We start from the raw sequence: 19,531 nt of genomic DNA, 5'->3' as shown, positions 1-19,531 counted from the left end.
TGTTAGATCTACACATAATGCTGTTTGAACTTTCATATTTGTTCATCTCAGAAAAATATAAAGATAGTTAGTACTTACACAGCACTACCACAGACCAGGCATTGTTCTAAATGCTAGTAACTCACTCAAACCTCCCAATAACTCTATGAAGTAGAGTCATTTATTATCTTGGTTTTATAAATAACAAAACTAAAGCATAAAGAAGCTAAATGACTTGAGTGAGATCACATATTTTGCTGAAGACCATGCTGGGATTTGCACCTGCAGATCCCAGAATCCACACCCTGAACCATTTTAAGATAGTGCCATGAATTCAGATGGTTTTTATCCTGGAGAAGTCACAACAGCAACTCCATATAGTTGATGTAAAAATCACATTACTGGGGGGACCTTCAAGATGGTGGAGGAGTAAGACAAGGAGATCACCTTCCTCCCCACAAATACATCAGAAATACATTTACCTGTGGAACAACTCCTGCAGAACACCTACTGAATGCTGCAGAAGACCTCAGACTTCCCAAAAAGCAAGAAAATCCCCATGTACTTGGGAAGGGCAAAAGAAAAAAGAAAAAACAGACACAAAAGAATAGGGATGGGACCTGCCCCTCTGGGAGGCAGCTGTGAAGGAGGAAAAATTTCCACGCACTAGGAAGGCCCTTCACTGGTGGAGACGGGAGGTGGGTGGCGGGGAAGCTTCGGAGCCACGGAGGAGAGCACAGCAACAGGGGTGCAGGGGGCAAAGCGGAGAGATTCCCGCACAGAGGATCTGTGCCGACCAGCACTTACCAGCCTGAGAGGCTTGACTGCTCACCCGCCGGGGCGGGCGGGAGCTGGGAGCCGACTTGGACTTCAGTCGGATCCCAGGGAGAGGACTGGGGTTGGCTGCGTGAACACAGCCTGAAGGGGGCTAGTGCGCCACAGCTAGCCAGGAGGGCATCTGGGAAAAAGTCTGGACCTGCCAAAGAGGCAAGAGACCATTGTTTCAGGGTGTGCGAGGGGAGGGGATTCAGAGCACTGCCGAAACGAGCTCCAGAGATGGGCACGAGCTGTGGCTATCAGCGTGGACAACAGAGCCAGGCATGAAATGCTAAAGCTGCTGCTGCAGCCACCAAGAATCCTGTGTGCGAGCACAGGACACTATCCACACCTCCCCTCCTGGGAGCCTGTGCAGCCCACCACTGCCGGTCCCGTGATCCAGGGACAACTTCCCCGGGATAAAACACAGCCCGCCTCAGGCTTTTGCAACGTTATACTGGCCTGTGCCGCCGCAGGCTCGCCCCACAGTCCGTACCCCTCCCGACCCCGGCCTGAGTGAGCCAGAGCCCCCTAATCAGCTGCTGTTTTACCCCCTCGTGTCTGGGTGGGAACAGACGCCCTCAGGTGACCTACACGCAGAGGCGGGGCCAAACCCAAAGCTGAACCCCAGGAGCTGTGCAAACAAAGAAGAGAAAGGGAAATCCCTCCCAGCAGCCTCAGGAGCAGTGGATTAAATCCCCACAGTCAACTTAATGTACCCTGCATCTCTGGAACACCTGAATAGACAACAAATCATCCCAAAATTGAGGCAGTAGACATTGGGAGCAACTGTAGACTTGGGGTTTGCTGTCTGCAGTTGATTTGTTTCTGATTTCTATGTTTATCTTAGTATAGTTTTTAGCGCTTGTTATCATTGGTGGATTTGTTTATTGGTTTGGTTGCCCTCTTCTTTTTTAATTATTATTATTTTTTCTTTCTCTTTTTCTCCCTTTTTTTCTGAGCTTTGTGGCTGACAGGGTCTTGGTGCTCTGGCCTGGTGTCAGACCTGAGCCTATGAGGTGGGAGAGCCGAGTTCAGGACATTAGACCACCAGAGAGCCCCTGGCCCCATGTAATATCAATCGGCGAGAGCTCTCCCAGAGATCTCTGTCTTAACGCTAAGACCCAGCTCCACTCAACGACCAGCAAGCTTCAGTGCTGGATGCCCCATGCCAATCAACAAGCAAGACAGGAACACAACCCCACACATTAGCAGAGAGGCTGCCTAAAATCATAGTAAGGTTTTACTATGTGAGTTTTGTTTACCCCAAAACACACCACCAGACAAGGTCCTGCCTCCGAGAAAGACAAGATCCAGCCCCACCCACCAGGACACAGGCACCAGTCCCCTCCATCAGGAAGCCTACACTAGCCACTGAACAAACCTCACCCACTGGGGCAGACATCAAAAAAATGGGAACTATGAACCTGCAGCCTGCGAAAAGGATCCCAAACACAGTAAGTTAAACATAATGAGAAGACAAAGAAATATTCAGCAGATGAAGAAGCAAAGTAAAAACCCACCAGATGAAACAACTGAAGAGGAAATAGACAGTCTACCTGAAAAAGAATTCAGAATAATAATAGTAAAGATGATCCAAAATCTTGGAAATAGAAGGGAGAAAATAGATGAAACATTTAACAAGGACCTAGAAGAACTAAAAGAGAAAACAAACAGTGATGAACAATACAAAAAATGAAATTAAAAATTCTCTAGAAGGAATCTATAGCAGAATAACTGAGGCAAAAAAACAGATATGTGACCTGGAAGGTAAAACAGTGGAAATAACTACCGCAGAGCAGAATAAAGAAAAAAAAATGAAAAGAATTGAGGACAGTCTCTGAGACCTCTGGGACAACATTAAACGCACCAACATTCGAATTATACGAGTCCCAGAAGAAGAAGAGAAAAAGAAAGGGGTTGAGAATATATTTGAAGAGATTATAGTTGAAAACTTCCCTAATATGGGAAAGGAAATAGTCAATCAAGTCCAGGAAGCACAGAGAGTCCCATACAGGATAAAGCCAAGGAGAAACATGCCAAGACACATATTAATCAAACTATCAAAAATTAAATACAAAGAAAAAATATTAAAAGCAGCAAGGGAAAAACAACAAGTAACACACAAGGGAATCCCCATAAGGTTAACAGCTGACCTTTTGGCAGAAACTCTGCAAGCCAGAAGGGAGTGGCAGGATATGTTTAAAGTGATGAAAGGGAAAAACCTACAACCAAGATTACTCTACCGAGCAAGGATCTCATTCAGATTTGACGGAGAAATTAAAACCTTTACAGACAAGCAAAAGCTAAGAGAATTCAGCACCACGAAAACAGCTTTACAACAAATGCTAAAGGAACTTCTCTAGGAAAGAAACACAAGAGAAGGAAAAGACCTACAATAACAAATCCAAAACAATTAAGAAAATGGTAATAGGACCGTACATACTGATAATTATCCTAAACGTAAATGGATTAAATGCTCCAACCAAAGGACATAGACTGGCTGAATGGATACAAAAACAATACCTATATATGTGCTGCCTACAAGAGACCCACTTCCGACCTAGGGACACATACAGACTGAAAGTGAAGGGACAGAAAAAGATATTCCATGCACATGGAAATCAAAAGAAAGCTGGAGTAGCAATTCTTATATCAGACAAAATAGACTTTAAAATAAAGACTATTACAAGGGACAAAGAAGGACAATGCATAATAATCAAGGGATCAATCCAAGACGAAGATAAAACAATTGTAAATATTTATGCACCCAACCTAGGAACCCCTCAATACCTAAGGCAAAGGCTAACAGCCATAAAAGGGGAAATTGACAGTAATGCAATAATAGTAGGGGACTTAAACACCTCACTTTCTCCAATGGACAGATCATCCAAAATGAAAATAAATAAGGAAACAGAAGCATTAAGTGATACATAAAACAAGATGGACTTAACTGATATTTATAGGACATTCCATCCCAGAACAACAGAATACACTTTCTTCTCAAGTGCCATGGAACATTCTCCATGATACATCATATCTTGGCTCACAAATGAAGCCTTGGTAACTTTAAGAAAATTGAAATAGTATCAAGTATCTTTTCCAACAACAACGCTATAAGACTAGATATCAATAACAGGAAAAAAAACTGTAAAAAATACAAACACATGGAGGCTAATCAATAGGCTACTAAATAACCAAGAGATTGATGAAGAAATCAAAGAGGAAATCAAAAAATACCTAGACAAAGGACAATGAAAACATGATGAACCAAAACCTATGGGATGCAGCAAAAACAGTTCTAAGAGGGAACTTTATAGCAATACAATCCTACCTCAAGAAACAAGAAACATGAAACATCTAAAATAAACAACCTAACCTTACATGTAAAGCAATTAGAGAAAGGAGAACAGAAAAACCCCAAAGTTAGCAGAAGTAAAGAAATCATAAAGATCAGATTAGAAATAAATGAAAAATAAATGAAGGAAACGATAGCAAAGATCAATAAAACTAAAAGCTGGTTCTTTGAGAAGATAAACAAAATTGATAAACCATTAGCCAGACTCATCAAGAAAAAAAAGCAGAAGACTCAAATCAACAGAATTAGAAATGGAAAAGGAGAAGAAACAACTGACATTGCAGAAATACAAAGGATCATGAGAGATTACTACAAGCAACTATATGCCAATAAACTGGACAACCTGGAAGAAATGGACAAATTCTAAGAAAAGCACAACCTTCCGAGACTGAACTAGGAAGAAATAGAAAATATGAACAGACCAATCACAAGCACTGAAATTGAGACTGTGATTAAGTCTTCCAACAAACAAAAGCCCAGGACCAGATAGCTTCACAGGCAAATTCTATCAAACATTTACAGAAGACCTAACACTTATCCTTCTCAAATTCTTCCAAATATATAGCAGAGGGAGGAACACTCCCAAACTCATTCTACGAGGCCACCATCACCCTAGTACCAAAACCAGACAAAGATTTCATAAAAAAACTACAGGCCAATATCACTGATGAACACAGATGCAAAAATCCTCAACAAAATACTAGCAAACAGAATCCAACAGCACATTAAAAGGATCACACACCATGATCATGTGGGGTTTATCCCAGGAATGCAAGGGTTCTTCAGTATATGCAAATCAATCAATGTGATACACCATATTAACAAATTGAAGGATAAAACCCATATGATAATCTCAATGGATGTAGAAAAAGCTTTTGACCAAATTCACCCATTTAGGATAAAAACTCTCCAGAAAGTAGGCATAGAGAGAACCTACCTCAATATAATAAAGGCCATATATGACAAACCCACAGCCAACATCATTCTCAATGGTGAAAAACTGAAACCATTTCCTCTAAGATTAGGAACAAGACAAGGTTGCCCACTCTCACCGCTATTATTCAGCAGTTTTGGAAGTTTTAACCAAAGCAATCAGAGAAGAAAAAGAAATAAAAGGAATCCAGATCGGAAAAGAAGAAGTAAAAGTGTCACTGTGCGCAGATGACATGATACTACAGAGTATCCTAAAGATGCCACCAGAAAACTACTAGAGCTAGTAAATGAATTTGGTAGAGTAGCAGGATACAAAATTAATGCACAGAAATCTCTTGCATTCCTATACAGTAATGATGAAAAATCTGAAAGAGAAATTAAGGAAACACTCCCATTTACCACTGCAACAAAAAGAATAAAATACTTAGGAGTAAACTTACCTAAGGAGACAAAAACTTGTATGCAGAAAACTATAAGACAGTGATTAAAGAAATTAAACATGATACAAACAGATGGAGAGATATACCATGTTCTTGGATTGGAAGAATCAACATTGTGAAAATAACTATACTACCCACAGCTGTCTACAGATTCAATGCAATCCCTATCAAACTACCACTGGCATTTTTCACAGAACTAGAACAAAAAATTTCACAGTTTGTATGGAAACACAGAAGACCCCGAATAGCCGAAGCAATCTTGAGGAAGAAAAACAGAGCTGGAGGAATCAGGTGACCTGACTTCAGAGTATACTACAAAACTACAGTAATTAAGGCAGTATGGTACTGGGTAAAAACAGAAATACAGATCAATGGAATGTTATAGAAAGCCCAGAGATAAACCCACACACATATGGTTACCTTATCTTTGATAAAGGAGGCAAGAATATACAATGGAGAAAAGACAGCCTCTTCAGTAAGTGGTACTCAGAAAACTGGACAGCTACATGTAAAACAATGAAGTTAGAAGACTCCCTAACACCATACACAAAAATAAACTCACGGTGGATTAAAGACCTAAATATAAGACCAAACACTATAAAACTCTTAGAGGAAAACATAGGCAGAACACTCTATGATGTAAATCACAGCAAGATCCTTTTTGACCCACCTCCTAGAGAAATGGAAATAAAAACAAAAATAAACAAATGGGACCTAATGAAACTTAAAAGCTTTTGCACAGCAAAGGAAACCATAAACAAGACCAAAAGACAACCCTCAGAATGGGAGAAAATATTTGCAAATGAATCATCAGACAAAGGATTAATCTCCAAAATTTACAAGCAGCTCATGCAGCTCAACATCAAAAAAACAAACAACCCAATCGAAAAATGGGCAGAAGACCTAAATAGACATTTCTCAAAGAAGATATACAGATTGCCAACAAACACATGAAAGGATCCTCAACATCACTAATCATTAGAGAAATGCAAATCAAAACTACAATGCGGTATCACCTGACACCAGTCAAAATGGCCATCATCAAAAAATCTACAAACAATAAATGTTGGAGAGGGTGTGGAGAAAAGGGAACCCTCTTGCACTGTTCGTGGGAATGTAAATTGATACAGCCACTATGGAGAACAGTATGGAGGTTCCTTTAAAACTAAAAATAGAAGTACTGTATGACCCAGCAATCCCACTACTGGGCATATACCCTGAGAAACTGTAATTCAAAAAGAGTCATGTACCACAGTATTCACTGCGGCACTATTTACAATAGCCAGGACATGGAAGCAACCAATTTGTTTGTCAACAGATGAATGGATAAAGAAGATGTGGCACATATGTACAATGGAATATTACTCAGCCATAAAAAGAAACGAAATTGAGTTATTTGTAATGAGGTGGATGGACCTAGAATCTGTCATACAGAGTGAAGTTAGAAAGAGAAAAACAAATACCGTATGCTAACACATATATATGGAATCTAAAGGAAAAAAAAAAGAAGTTCTGATGAACCTAACACAGGACAGGAATAAAGACGCAGATGTAGAGAATGGGCTTGTGGAAACGGGGAGGGGGAAGGGTAAGCTTGGACGAAGTGAGAGAGTAGCATTGACATATATACACTACCAAATGTTAAATAGATAGCTAGTGGGAAGCAGCTCCATAGCACAGGGGGATCAGCTGGGTGCTTTGTGACCACCTAGAGAGGTGGGATACGGAGGGTGGGACGGAGACGCAAGAGAGAGGGGCTATGGTGATATATGTATACATATAGCTGACTTGCTTTGTTATACAGCAGAAATTAATGCAACATTGTAAAGCAATTATATTCCAATTAAGGTGTTAAAAAATTAATTATCTAGTTATTCTACAGTCTATGATGCACCTAGGGGTTCCTGGTGCTATTTCAGCAGTTCTGAAAACTCCAGAGGTACTTGAAATTACAAATTAGGAGTTCCTGGTTTAAGGGGTTATCTCTCAAGATGTCACCTGCAACTTTACATTCCAAATATTCATTTTTTGGTCTCAAAATGCCTTCAGTATTTTAATGTGAAACTTTTTCTGTGTCCACGTTTTGATATAGTGTGCACATATGCATGAAAAGGTGGAGGAGATCATTTTCGAGTATTAAATTAATCTGTTCAATTTGTAAACAAGTTGCATTTCTAACTTCTTCCAAAATACTGTTTATTGAATTCAAGCTAATTACAGTACTATCTGTAGTTTTAGATAAATCCAACATCTGACGTTACCTTTCGACAGGTTTTTTTACACTGTCTAGTGATGAATATTAAAATGGATATTTGAAAATCATTCCTGGAGGCCTAGACAAAAATGAGAATTGCCGAAGGAAAATCTTCTACCACTCCACTGAAATTGTTCATCCAGCCAGCAATGCCCTCACCCCCCACCTTGCTAAACCCATTCATTTGTTGTTCCCAGCCTTTACCTCACTCGACCTGTCACCAGCATTTTATACAGTTGATCATATCTTCCTCCTGGATTCACTCTCCTCCTTGGGCCTCTGGGATACACACTGCTTCTAGTTTCTGTCTACATTACAGGCTGTTCCTTTTCAGTGCTGGCTCTTCTTTTCTCCTCCACCTCTTCATGTTGGAGGTACCAGGACTTGCTCAGAACCTCCTTGTTTTCTCTGTCTGTCCCTTCTTCCCAGTGATCTTTTCAGTATCGTAGTGTTGAACCCCATCTATATGCCAAGGTCTCCTAAATTTTATACTTCCAGTCCAGATCTACTTCCCCAAATTTAGACCTGCATATTTAATTGCTTACTAGATATCTCCACTTGGATGTCTCATAGGCATTTCATACTTTATAGGTTCAATACCACATCCCTGATCTTACCTCCAGAACCAGCTTCCCCTATGACCTTTTTCATCTTAATGTTAACTACTTTTAATGAGTTTCTTAGGCAAAGAAGCTGGACTCCTCTGTTTGTCTTATGCCCCACATCAATCCACCAAGGAATCCTAATTGTCTGTTCCTTCTCACTACCTCTATTGTCATCACCCTGTTATGAGGTACCATCATCTATTCCCTGCATCATTACAGCAGCCTCCTAACTGGTCTTCCTGCTGCTACCCTTGCCTTCTTGGAGTCTGTTCTCTAAGTAGCTGTCAGAATGGTTTGTTTTTTTTTTTTATGTATAAATCAGATCATGTCACTCCAAAATCTGCCAGTGATTCCTCATTCCCCTTGGCATAAAAGTCAAAGCTCTTGATTGGCCAAGGAGCCCTACATTATCTGGGTAGCTATTACCTCTTTGAATTTACCTCTTGTTTCTTTTAGTCTGTTCTCAAAATATACGAGGCACACCCCACTTTAGTATCCTTGCACTGGCTGGATGTCTTCATCTCCTATGAGTTTTTCTTCAAGTGTGACCTTCTCAGTGAACCTTTGCTCAAATGCAGTCTTCTCAATGAACCTTCTAAGTGAAGCCAATGCTGATGACTTTAACTAAAATGGCAAAATAATGCATTCTAGCATTCCCAGTCCCCATTATGCTGCTTTTTGTTGTTGTTTTTGATAGCACTTATTACCTTCTAATAAACTATTACCTTCTAATAAACCTGCTCAAATTCAAGTGCACATACAAAGGTTCCTTGCCAGTTTGATTCACCGATGTATCTTAATGCGTATTACCATGTCTGGTACATCGTAGGCACTCAACAACTATTGAATGAATGAATACATACATAGTTAATGTATGCAAATCAAACATTCACTTTTAAATTTATGCTAAATTCCAACCTATTCACCAATCTGTCAATTTGATTAATAAATATTATGGGTCTCCTATATATCTAAAAGCCTGTATCTGTTGCTCGAGGGAAAAATTTTAAAGTATGTAAGTGATCCACTTAACTGTTAGAGAGGTAAGATGGTGTAGCAGGTTGGGTTCCCCAGGAAGCAGATCCAAAGGTGGAGATTAGTGTGTGGGGAGTCGATGAGGCTGTGCTCTTCTGGAAGGGAACAGAGGGAAGTAGGGTAGAGGGCAAAGGATAGAAGTCAAGCTATGAAGCAGTTTCAGTAAAAGCCCCAGTTGACCCACACACAGCAGTTCTTAGAATGGAGTTATCTCCTTTGGAATGAGAGGCTCTGGTCCTTATATTCCCTCAAAGAGTAGTCATTAAAAAGAGGCACCATAATAAAGTTGGCATGACCTTGGGAGAGGCACCCCTCATCTGCTGAGGCCATTCCTGAGGGAACTGGTATCTGAGAGCTGTCTGCAGACATCACTCCCAGAAGCAGGATTAGTCGATTCTCGGTTCTTAAAGGTGGATTTAGATGGTACATCAGAGCACATAGCACAGACAGGAATGCAACTAACTACAACATGTGGTAGAAAGTGACAATGTCTTAAGTTTTATAAAAGGACTGTAGATAAACATTATTTATAATACTAAAACTTGAAACTACTTAAATGTTTAATAAGGTAAATTATGGAATAGCCAAACAAGAGAAGGTTGGGCAGATATTAAATACCATGCCCTTAAAAATATTTAAGGAATGTGCAATTTGTAGTAAATGGTGCTAAGAAAAGAAAGGGGCAAAATTATATAAATTGGACAAATACTTACAGACGTTCTTTAAAGGCTGGAGGGAAATGCACAGCACCAAAAGAGTGATCACTTCTGAATGGGGTAATGGTGATCTGTTATTTTCTTCTTTTCTGTTTTTTCACATCTTGTATAATGAAAGTGTATTTGCTTTTATAATCATATAGATAACTTCTTAAAGAGGGATACAATAAAATATACTATTTTCTTTCTATTTTCAGATATTTACATCCAGAAGGATTGCCCTCTGACTATACAATCAGTTTTCTATTCCGGATTCTTCCTGATACTCCAGAGGAGCCATTTGCTCTTTGGGAGATTTTAAATAAAAATTCTGACCCATTGGTTGGAGTCATTTTAGATAGTAAGTATATTTATTTATAAAACATTTGTACACACATGTATGAATAATGTATGTGGCCTGTCATCTTGCCTGGTTTGTGTGTATTGTAGAGTAACTCACTTATTTTAAGCTATTTGTAAATACTAATGATGAACTATGTGATAGTTGATTCATTCATTTATCTACTCATTCTTTCAACAAATATTCATCGAGTTCCTACTATTTGCCAACACCAGGCTCTGGGATTCAGTAGTGAGCAAGGTGAGACATGCCGACTGCAGGAAGAGCATGCAACTTGATGCAGAAGAGGATCAGTGCGAGGGGTGGGATCAGAAGTCATTTTTCCTATATGGATAGGATAAGTGTAAGATGCCTCTTTTGTGTTCCTGGGCCCAATTCCAACATATGTGTTGGGCCTGGCGGGTGGAGGAGAGGCTCCCACACAACACCAAGCGATTCTTGGACACCAGCAGAGTATCTGAGAATTCAACTCCAATCTGACACTATGTACCAGAGGTAGCATCCGATTCCACAGGTTGAGGGCTTGTTCCTATAAGACTGCCCTCCTCCCCCTCCATTTCAGCCACCAGTGGCAAGCTCAGGCTGCTACCAACTACGCATTGGAGGTTCCAGTAACCCACTCCAGCTCAGGATGTCAACTGAAAGTCCAGATTTTTACCTGTACTTCTGACCCACAGTCTATAAATCAGAGGTTCCCACAACTTCCTCCTCGGGTTCAATTAATTTGCTAGAGTGGCTCACGGAACTCAGAGAAGCATTTTACATGCTAGATTACCAGTCTATTATGAAAGGATATAACTCAGGAGAAAGGCATGGGGAAGGAGGGCGGGAGCTTCCATGCCCTCTCCACCTGCACCATTGTCCCGGCACCTCCATATGTTTACCAACCTGGAAATTCTCTGAACCCCATCCTTTTGGGTTTTTATGGATGCTTCATTACATAGGAATGATTGATTAACTCACTGGCCATTGGCAATTGAACTCAGTCTCCACCCCCTCTCCCCTCCCTAGAAGTTGGAGGGGGTAGGGGGACTGAAAGTTCTAACCCTCTGGTCACATGACTGGCTCTCCAGGCAACCAGCCCTTATCCTTAGGTTACCTAAGGGCTTTCCAAAAGCCACTGTATTAACATAACAAAAGGCACATTTTTTTTGTTCTGACCACAGGAAATTCCAAAGGTTTTAGGAGCTGTGAGGCAGGAACCCTAGACAAAGACCAAGTATATATGAGAAATATATTTTGGTCATCTGAATAACAAATATATATTTCTTTTAAGTCACAATGTTGCAATGCCTCTTTCATATCCCAGAAAAGAATGTCAGATTGGCAGCGGCATATTCTGGGAAGAATTCTGGGGTGGAGATATAAAATTGAAAGTTGCATATGTGAGATCATCTAGAGAGTTAGTCCAGAAAGAAAAGAGAATAGTTGTGAATGAGAAATTCCATTGTTTGGAGATTGGAAAGTTGAGGAGGAAACAATAAAGGAAAGTTCTTAACCTTTACTCTTGGATGTCACAAATGGTTATCACTTAAGAGAATTATCAAGTTTTTGGTTAATGTCCCTGAGTTTTCTAAATATATTTTTAGTTTAGGATCGCAGTCAATCTGGGAATGAAAATTTGGTGGTTATTGTTAGGTATTAACTCGAACATTTGGATAAGAAAAGTATTTTAAGCTATTTCCAACTAGTATTTGTTAAAGGACATTTCAGTACATGGAAATAAATCAACAACTAAACATTGTGAAAGCATTTTGTATTGATTTTGAAACTAAGGGAAAGCTGTAGATTAAAAAGGTTAAAAAGGTGTAAATTGCTAACTCTATATCCAACCAGGACTCGAAAACAAAGAAGTCTCTTGAAATGATTAATACTTACTTGCTTCTATAGAAAGCAGAATGAAAAATTTAATTGTAACCGGGGAATGAATTAGTGAGAAAAATGTTCCTCTCTTTTTGTAATAAAATATTCCTTGTAACATGAAGTACTCAAGAATAGGAAGGTTTTTTTTTTACTTGTTTGTTTGTTCATAATAAAAGACACGCTAAAATATCACTATTTTGGGGCAGTGTCAGTTACATGTCCTGGGAAAACTGGTTGCTTCAGTGGTTAAATAAGGCAAAGAATCTGGTTTTTATTTCTTAAGATTTTGTTACCGAATTAAGTTGTATGAACCCTGCTCAGGGCCTAGCCCGGCCCATGCTCTCTGCCTTGGAGGGGGAGGGTTCTTTTTCCTTTCCGGTTTAAGTAGGTGAATAGCAAAACCGAAGCGGAGATTGACACAGCACAAGCTTTATTCAGTGGCTAAAGAAAGGAGAAGTGGAAACTAAGTTCACAGATCAACTTCTCACCCACCTGAAGAGAGAGATTTAAATTTTTTTTTAAACATCTTTATTGGAGTATAATTGCTTTACAATGGTGTGTTAGTTTTTGCTTTATAACAAAGTGAATCCGTTATACATATACGTATATCACCATATCTCCTCCCTCTTGCGTCTCCCTCCCTCCCACCCTATCCCACCCCTCTAGGTGGTCACAAAGCACTGAGCTGATCTCCCTGTGTTATGCGGCTGCTTCCCACTAGCTATCTATTTTACATTTGGTAGTGTATATATTTCCATGTCACTCTCTCACTTCGTCTCAGCTTACCCTTCCCCCTCCCCGTGTCCTCAAGTCCATTCTCTATGTCTGCGTCTTTATTCCTGTCCTGCCCTTAGGTTCTTCAGAACCACTTTTTTTTTTTTTTTTTTTTTTTAGATTCCATATATATGTGTTAGCATATGGTATTTGTTTTTCTCTTTCTGACTTACTTCATTCTGTATGACAGACTCTAGGTCCATCCACCTCACTACAAATAACTCAATTTCGTTTCTTTTTATGGCTGAGTAATATTCCATTGTATATATGTGCCACATCTTCTTTATCCATTTGTCTGTCGATGGCCACTTAGGTTGCTTCCGTGTCCTGGCTATTGTAAATAGTGCTGCAATGAACATTGTGGTATACGGCTCTTTTTGAATTATGGTTTTCTTAGGGTATATGCCCAGTAGTGGGATTGCTGGGTCATGTGGTAGTTCTATTTTTAGTTTTTTAAGGAAACTCCATACTGTTCTCCATAGTGGCTGTATCAATTTACATTCCCACCAACAGTGCAGGAGGGTTCCCTTTTCTCCACACCCTCTCCAGCACTTATTGTTTGTAGATTTTTTGATGATGGCCATTCTGATTGATGTGAGGTGATTTAATTTTAAAGAGTAAAGACAAAGAGAGGAGGAGGAGTGAGGCTGATGCTGGGGAAGCATATGCATTAGTCTACCAGGGAAGGGGCAGGGCTTTTTCCAAGAGGCTGGGTGCTACCTCCTTTTTATCCTTTTTTAGTCCTTAATGGCTGCCAGTAAGTAGGTGTAGGTAACATGCTAAAGTAGTAAATCACCGTATAACGGGACTCAAGGTCTGTTGGAGGTCAGATTCGTCATCATCTTGGTCCCAGCTGGTTCCGTCTGTTTTTTTGTGTTTTTTGTTTTTTGTACCTTCCTTTCTTACCTCTGGACCTTTTTGTTTTGTTTTGTTTTGCGGTACACGGGCCTCTCACTGTTGTGGCCTCTCCCGTCGCGGAGCACAGGCTCCAGACGCGCAGGCTCAGCGGCCATGGATCACGGGCCCAGCCGCTCCGCGGCACATGGGATCTTCCCGGACCGGGGCACGAACCCGTGTCCCCTGCATCGGCAGGCGGACTCTCAACCACTGCGCCACTAGGGAAGCCCACCTCTGGACCTTTTAACTTAAAAATTTATGTTCAATCCTGCTAAAGATGGGGGTTTGGCAGCTTTTGAGCACGGGCATTCCTGCCAAAGGTGCGGGTTAGACAGTTGATGGGTTTTGAGCAAAGATCTGGAGCAGCTCTGGCAACAATTTGACTAACTTCTTTTTTCCTTTTTGTCTGCCTCTACTTCCAACTTCAGACAACCATCTCCCAAAAGGGTATTGGGAATGGGAGTATAGGCAAGGAACTACAGAGGAACAATATATGTCAGGGTCCTTGCCTCGTCATCATCACCACATGGTTAAGTTAGTTAATCTGGCCAGTTGAAAGCCTGGGGCAACCCAAGGACTATAGGTCATTTCCTTTCCTACTCATCACTTTGTCCCAAACACAGCCTGAAAACAAAGGTTACATGATTTTGAGTTGGCTTTTTAAAAAATTACTCCTGTTAATACTTTCTCAAATGTTTTTCTTTTCCTTTCTTTGATTAGATGGTGGGAAAACCCTAACATATTTCAACCATGACTACAGTGGGGATTTTCAAACTGTTACTTTTGAAGGACCTGAAATTAGGAAAATTTTCTACGGAAGCTTTCACAAGGTGAGGAATGCCTTGTATACATATATTCTTTATTCTATTTGCTGTGGGCAAAGCAACAGAAGATAGTAAAACAAAAAATCCGTAGAGCTTTGGATCTCATACTTCACCTGAAGTAAGAATTACCTGTGGGGCTTGTAAACAATGCCCTGACATTCTGATTTGGTAGTTCTGGGATGGGACTCTAAAATGTACTCTTTTTTTTTTTTTTTTTTGCGGTACGTGGGCCTCTCACTGTTGTGGCCTCTCCCGTTGCGGAGCACAGGTTCTGGACGCGCAGGCTCAGCGGCCATGGCTCACGGGCCCAGCCGCTCCGTGGCATGTGGGATCTTCCCGGACCGGGGCACAAACCCGTGTCCCCTGCATCGGCAGGCAGACTGTCAACCACTGCGCCACCAGGGAAGCCCTAAAATGTACATTTTTATCCAGTACCGCAGGGGATATTGATAGTGTCAGAAGGAAGATATTTTCCTCTATCCTTCTAGGTTCCTCTAGCTGGCCTAAGAATTAAATTGACATGAGACAGATTAATGGGAAAAACTCAAACAAAAGTTTAATAACATGTATACACGGGAGAGACCCAGGAAAAAACTGAGTATCTCACCAAAATAGCCGAAAGCTTCACCTTAAGTACCGTCTTCAGCTAAAGACAAAAGAGGATTTTGGGGGTGGTAGTTTGGGACTTCAAAGGGAAGGAAGGTAATTCACATGGAGATGGAAAAGCAAATGTTTGGTAAATAAATATTTGCTGGGCCTGCAGAGACAATGCGACACAGATTTTCCCCCACCATACCTATAGCCTATATTCTTTGCAGATGTCTCTGGTGATAGCTCTGTTCTGGGAACAGGACTTCTGTCTAAATCCTTTTAGGCAGTTAGAAGGAAGGTCAAAGTTTCTTCCTGAGTCTTTTGGGCCTTGAGTGTTTTCAGCTTGAAACAATCCACATACCGAAGAGACATTTTGAGATGGCACAGTTTGGTGCCTTGCCACAGAAGTGGTCCAGGTTCTTACTTTGAGGAACCATGTAGTAGAAGGTGCTGTATTTTTCAGCAGAGTTATTAGTTCACTGCATCATGTATGATGTAGGAAGCATTGCTGGTCTACCTGGCCACCAATATAGATAAATACCAGCAGCCAAATCATGTTGAAATATGTAGACCGATTGCACTGAGACATATATATATACACACACACATACAGACAACCCAGCACTGCCATTATATAAGTTACCCGGAGGAAGCTGGTAAAACCTGACTTTAGCTGTTCTTATTTTAACCTGGCACTTGTGATAGAACTCTGTTCATTCACATTTCACATCTCTGAAACACTTTGTTTTGGTGATCACTGGAGTAGACATGCTTCCTTCCAAACTTTACTGTTTCCTTTGTGTTTAGTGAATAAGCCCGCTGATCTCTGGGCTGTTAAGGAATGCAACACCAAGAGTGCCGGAGAGCAGAGAGTTTACTAAGTGGTACCGCAAAAAGCTTTACCTCTTAACCGTGCCCTTCTTGTACTGTCAGAGGGAGGGAAGGGGTGTTGCAAAGCAGTCTTCATCTTGCCTCTGTCTCCTGATGTAGAATGTGGTCAGATCTATCTAATCTACACAACTTTGCTACTTTCTGGGGTTTTGAATACCATAACTGTATAAGAACAATTGCATAACAAAAGTCTGACTCTTTTTTGCATAAGAAAAGTTGCATAAAAATGGTTTGTTTTTTTTTCTGGTTTAATCGGACTGTGCAACCAGAAGTACAGGTATCTTAAAAACACGTGAGATAAAGATGATTTACTACTTCATGGTTCAGAATAGTCCCATTAGCATTTCTTTGGAGTTATTGTCATTTATTTACCAACTTCCTCTAGACATGATTCTTTTCTTGGTTAGGCAGAGTCAGTCACAAAGTAGCCAAGAAGTATTACAGGGGAAATGAAAAGCATGTGAGATTTCCTTAGTGTTTAAAAAAACACAACAACATAGAGATGGTACCTGAATGTGGGACAAGCATGGAAATGGTAAAAGTAGAACCTTTTTCCTTAAGCAAAACACATAGTGACAGAATTCCTTCTTTTCTCTTCCATACTTTTTGGTGAGGGGTCATGCAATTATGTAAATTTGGTTGATATTTTCTCCTGCTTCTTACCTTCTAAAACATCTTTACTTTTATCAGCTACATGTTGTTATCAGCAAGACTTTGGCCAAAGTGGTTATTGACTGCAAGCAAGTGGGTGAGAAGGCAGTAAATGCATCGTCTAATATCACATTAGATGGTGTCGAAGTCCTAGGGAGAATGGTTAGATCAAGAGGACCAAATGGAAACTCTGCACCAGTAAGTGGATAAATAAGTGAATCTGTGTTATTGTTAAAGAAAAAAATCCTCTTGAAATATAATTATCTATCTTCCAGGGGAAAAATTTGGTAAAGGGATGGATGGAGGGAGAGCTGGATGAATGATAGATTGATGAATGGATAAACAAGTAGATAATGGCCTCTTCAGATGAATTAAAACATGAACGTTCAAAGCTCTTGCAATATGCTTCTGCTATATTATAAGGAGAATGCTCCAAGAATTAGACTAGTTTGTTTTCTAAATGGATTTTAAAATTCAAATAGTAAAATATTCGTATTTTAAAATTCAAATAAAATAGTGTGGCATAAATGGTTTGTTAATGAGAATCAAAACTGTAAATGAACCTCATTTATATAAGCAGGTACAAATCCGAATAAAATGTTATTATTATACACAGTAAATTGACATAAGTCTCTCATTTGAGTTAGATTTGGGCATTTTAAAACTAGATTCTTGCTATTGCTAATGTAAAATTAACCCTTTAATTGTTAATAGTTATTTAAATAACAGATCATTCTAAGATATATTTTTCATCATACAACATGGAGTTTCAGACGAGGAGACTTCGAATTGACAAAGAAATCACATTCCCTTCAGTCACTACCGGCAAAAAAGAGCAGTGTACACAAGCTTTTGTTTTAACACCACACATTCACAGCTAATTAGCAATGTTCTCTAATTTCAGTCATTGTATAATTAGAACCAATTAGCCTGGAGGGAATTTTATTCTTGTAAGCAATTCCAAATATTCAAATGTACACTTCTCTTCTGTGTAGCAGAATAATCAGGTTAATTATGATTCACTCTTATTGTCTTATGCTTTCAGAGATCTGTAGAACTAGCCAGCTGTATGGAATTTTAGAAAGACCTGGTGGTTCTCAAAGTGTTTTTAAGCTGAAATCACTTAGCACAAATGAAATCTTCTAGTATATCAAATAAATGTGTATGATTAAAACACACCCATGTTGATTGAATGGGAGAGGGGACATGGGGTAGCAGGTGCCTCCATCCTCCAATGTTCCCTAAGGGCGCTTTGAGGAACACAGTTCTAATTCCTCTGCTCTAGTATAACCCCTTCACTTTATATACCAGGAAACAGTCCCAGAGTGGTGAGGGAATTTACTTTGGGACAGTTTGCTGTTTCATGGCATTTCTCTTTGTGGTAACAATAGAAATGAAATCCTTGTGTACAATCAGGGTATATTGACGCTTTCAGATCTTCATAGATGTGTGCTAATTAGTTTAACACTTAGCTTTGAAGTATCTTTAAAAGTACTTTTGTTTCTACTTTGCTTTGGAGAACTATGGATTAGATGTTTGAAAAGAGGGAATATAACAGCTATGGAAGGCTCTTTTGTTTTCAGTTGTGGTAAGAGACTTTTAAGAATGTTTACATGATATTGAGGAGTTATCTCCTCTTAATTTGTGGTATTCCATGTGGATTAGGAAACATTTCACCTTCTGCTTCATGGAAGATACTTTTATGATAGCACACTTCAGAATTTACAAGGTTCCAGAATTGGCAAACTACGGATACCTTGTATGGATAAATGGCTGTATATAGATGGATGCTTAGAAGGATGAATGAATAGACTCTAATTTAAGAAAGAGAAACAATTCCAGGTGGATGAGATTATGGCCCATATCACTTAGTACTATCATTATTTTTTTTATTGTAGACATAATGAATATAAAATCCCTGACACTTAGTAGCCATTCAATGAAGAACAGCTATTTTTATTGAAGAATGTCAACCATACCTTTTCCATCTCTGCTTTTCTAAACCTCTAGTACTTGCTTAACCCTTGATTATTTGTAGTCATATATTATTTTCTTGCTCTTTCATATAAATGTATTTCACTTCTCTAGCCAGAGTATAAACTCCTCAAAACAGAAACCATGTCTTGGTCTTCATTTGCAATGACCCACGTCTACCCTACCTCACAGTATCTAATAAATTCGTATGAACAGAGTACTTTCTCAAGAAACACTTGATAGGAATTAAATAGGAAGTCATCTATTTGAATTGTATCATGTCTTTTCTTAAAATGTTTTGCATATATAGTATTCCATGTGTGGTATTGACAACAGTCCACTAATATATATTATACCATCTCCTAATTATAATTCATACTTTGCAACTACAGTTTTATAATTACAGTTACAAATTAATTGTATTTCAAATTACACTCTACGTAGTAATTTTACTCCAATTGTGTGACCGATTAAATATTAAAGAATTTATTTCTGAAAGCAAAAATGACTGTAGGTGTCAGGCCTACTGGTGATAAATCTTTACTTTTGACCATGACAGAAAATCAATTAAACAGAGCACCCTCTGTGGT

The 19,531-nt window shown here is 39.5% G+C and overlaps 1 protein-coding gene across 4 annotated transcripts in view; it reads left to right on the top strand.

The window, feature by feature from the left end:
- The window catches only part of COL14A1 (collagen type XIV alpha 1 chain), a 230,376-nt gene that overhangs the window by 133,428 nt on the left and 77,417 nt on the right, over positions 1 to 19,531 (top strand). For all 4 annotated transcript variants that reach the window (XM_089898775.1, XM_089898774.1, XM_089898773.1 and 1 more), the window contains exons 31-33: positions 10,334 to 10,476; positions 14,731 to 14,840; positions 17,007 to 17,165. In XM_089898775.1, the coding sequence (XP_089754901.1) occupies positions 10,334 to 10,476; positions 14,731 to 14,840; positions 17,007 to 17,165 (412 nt within the window). The remainder of the gene's footprint in view (positions 1 to 10,333; positions 10,477 to 14,730; positions 14,841 to 17,006; positions 17,166 to 19,531) is intronic.

Source organism: Delphinapterus leucas, chromosome 17, assembly GCF_059928025.1.
Source record: "Delphinapterus leucas isolate spDelLeu-1000000601 "Yukka" chromosome 17, BTC_Dleu_Yukka2, whole genome shotgun sequence".
In the NCBI taxonomy this organism is placed as follows: Eukaryota; Metazoa; Chordata; class Mammalia; order Artiodactyla; family Monodontidae; genus Delphinapterus; species Delphinapterus leucas.
Note: the sequence above shows the minus strand (reverse complement) of the source record. Positions and strands in the feature narration are given on the sequence as shown.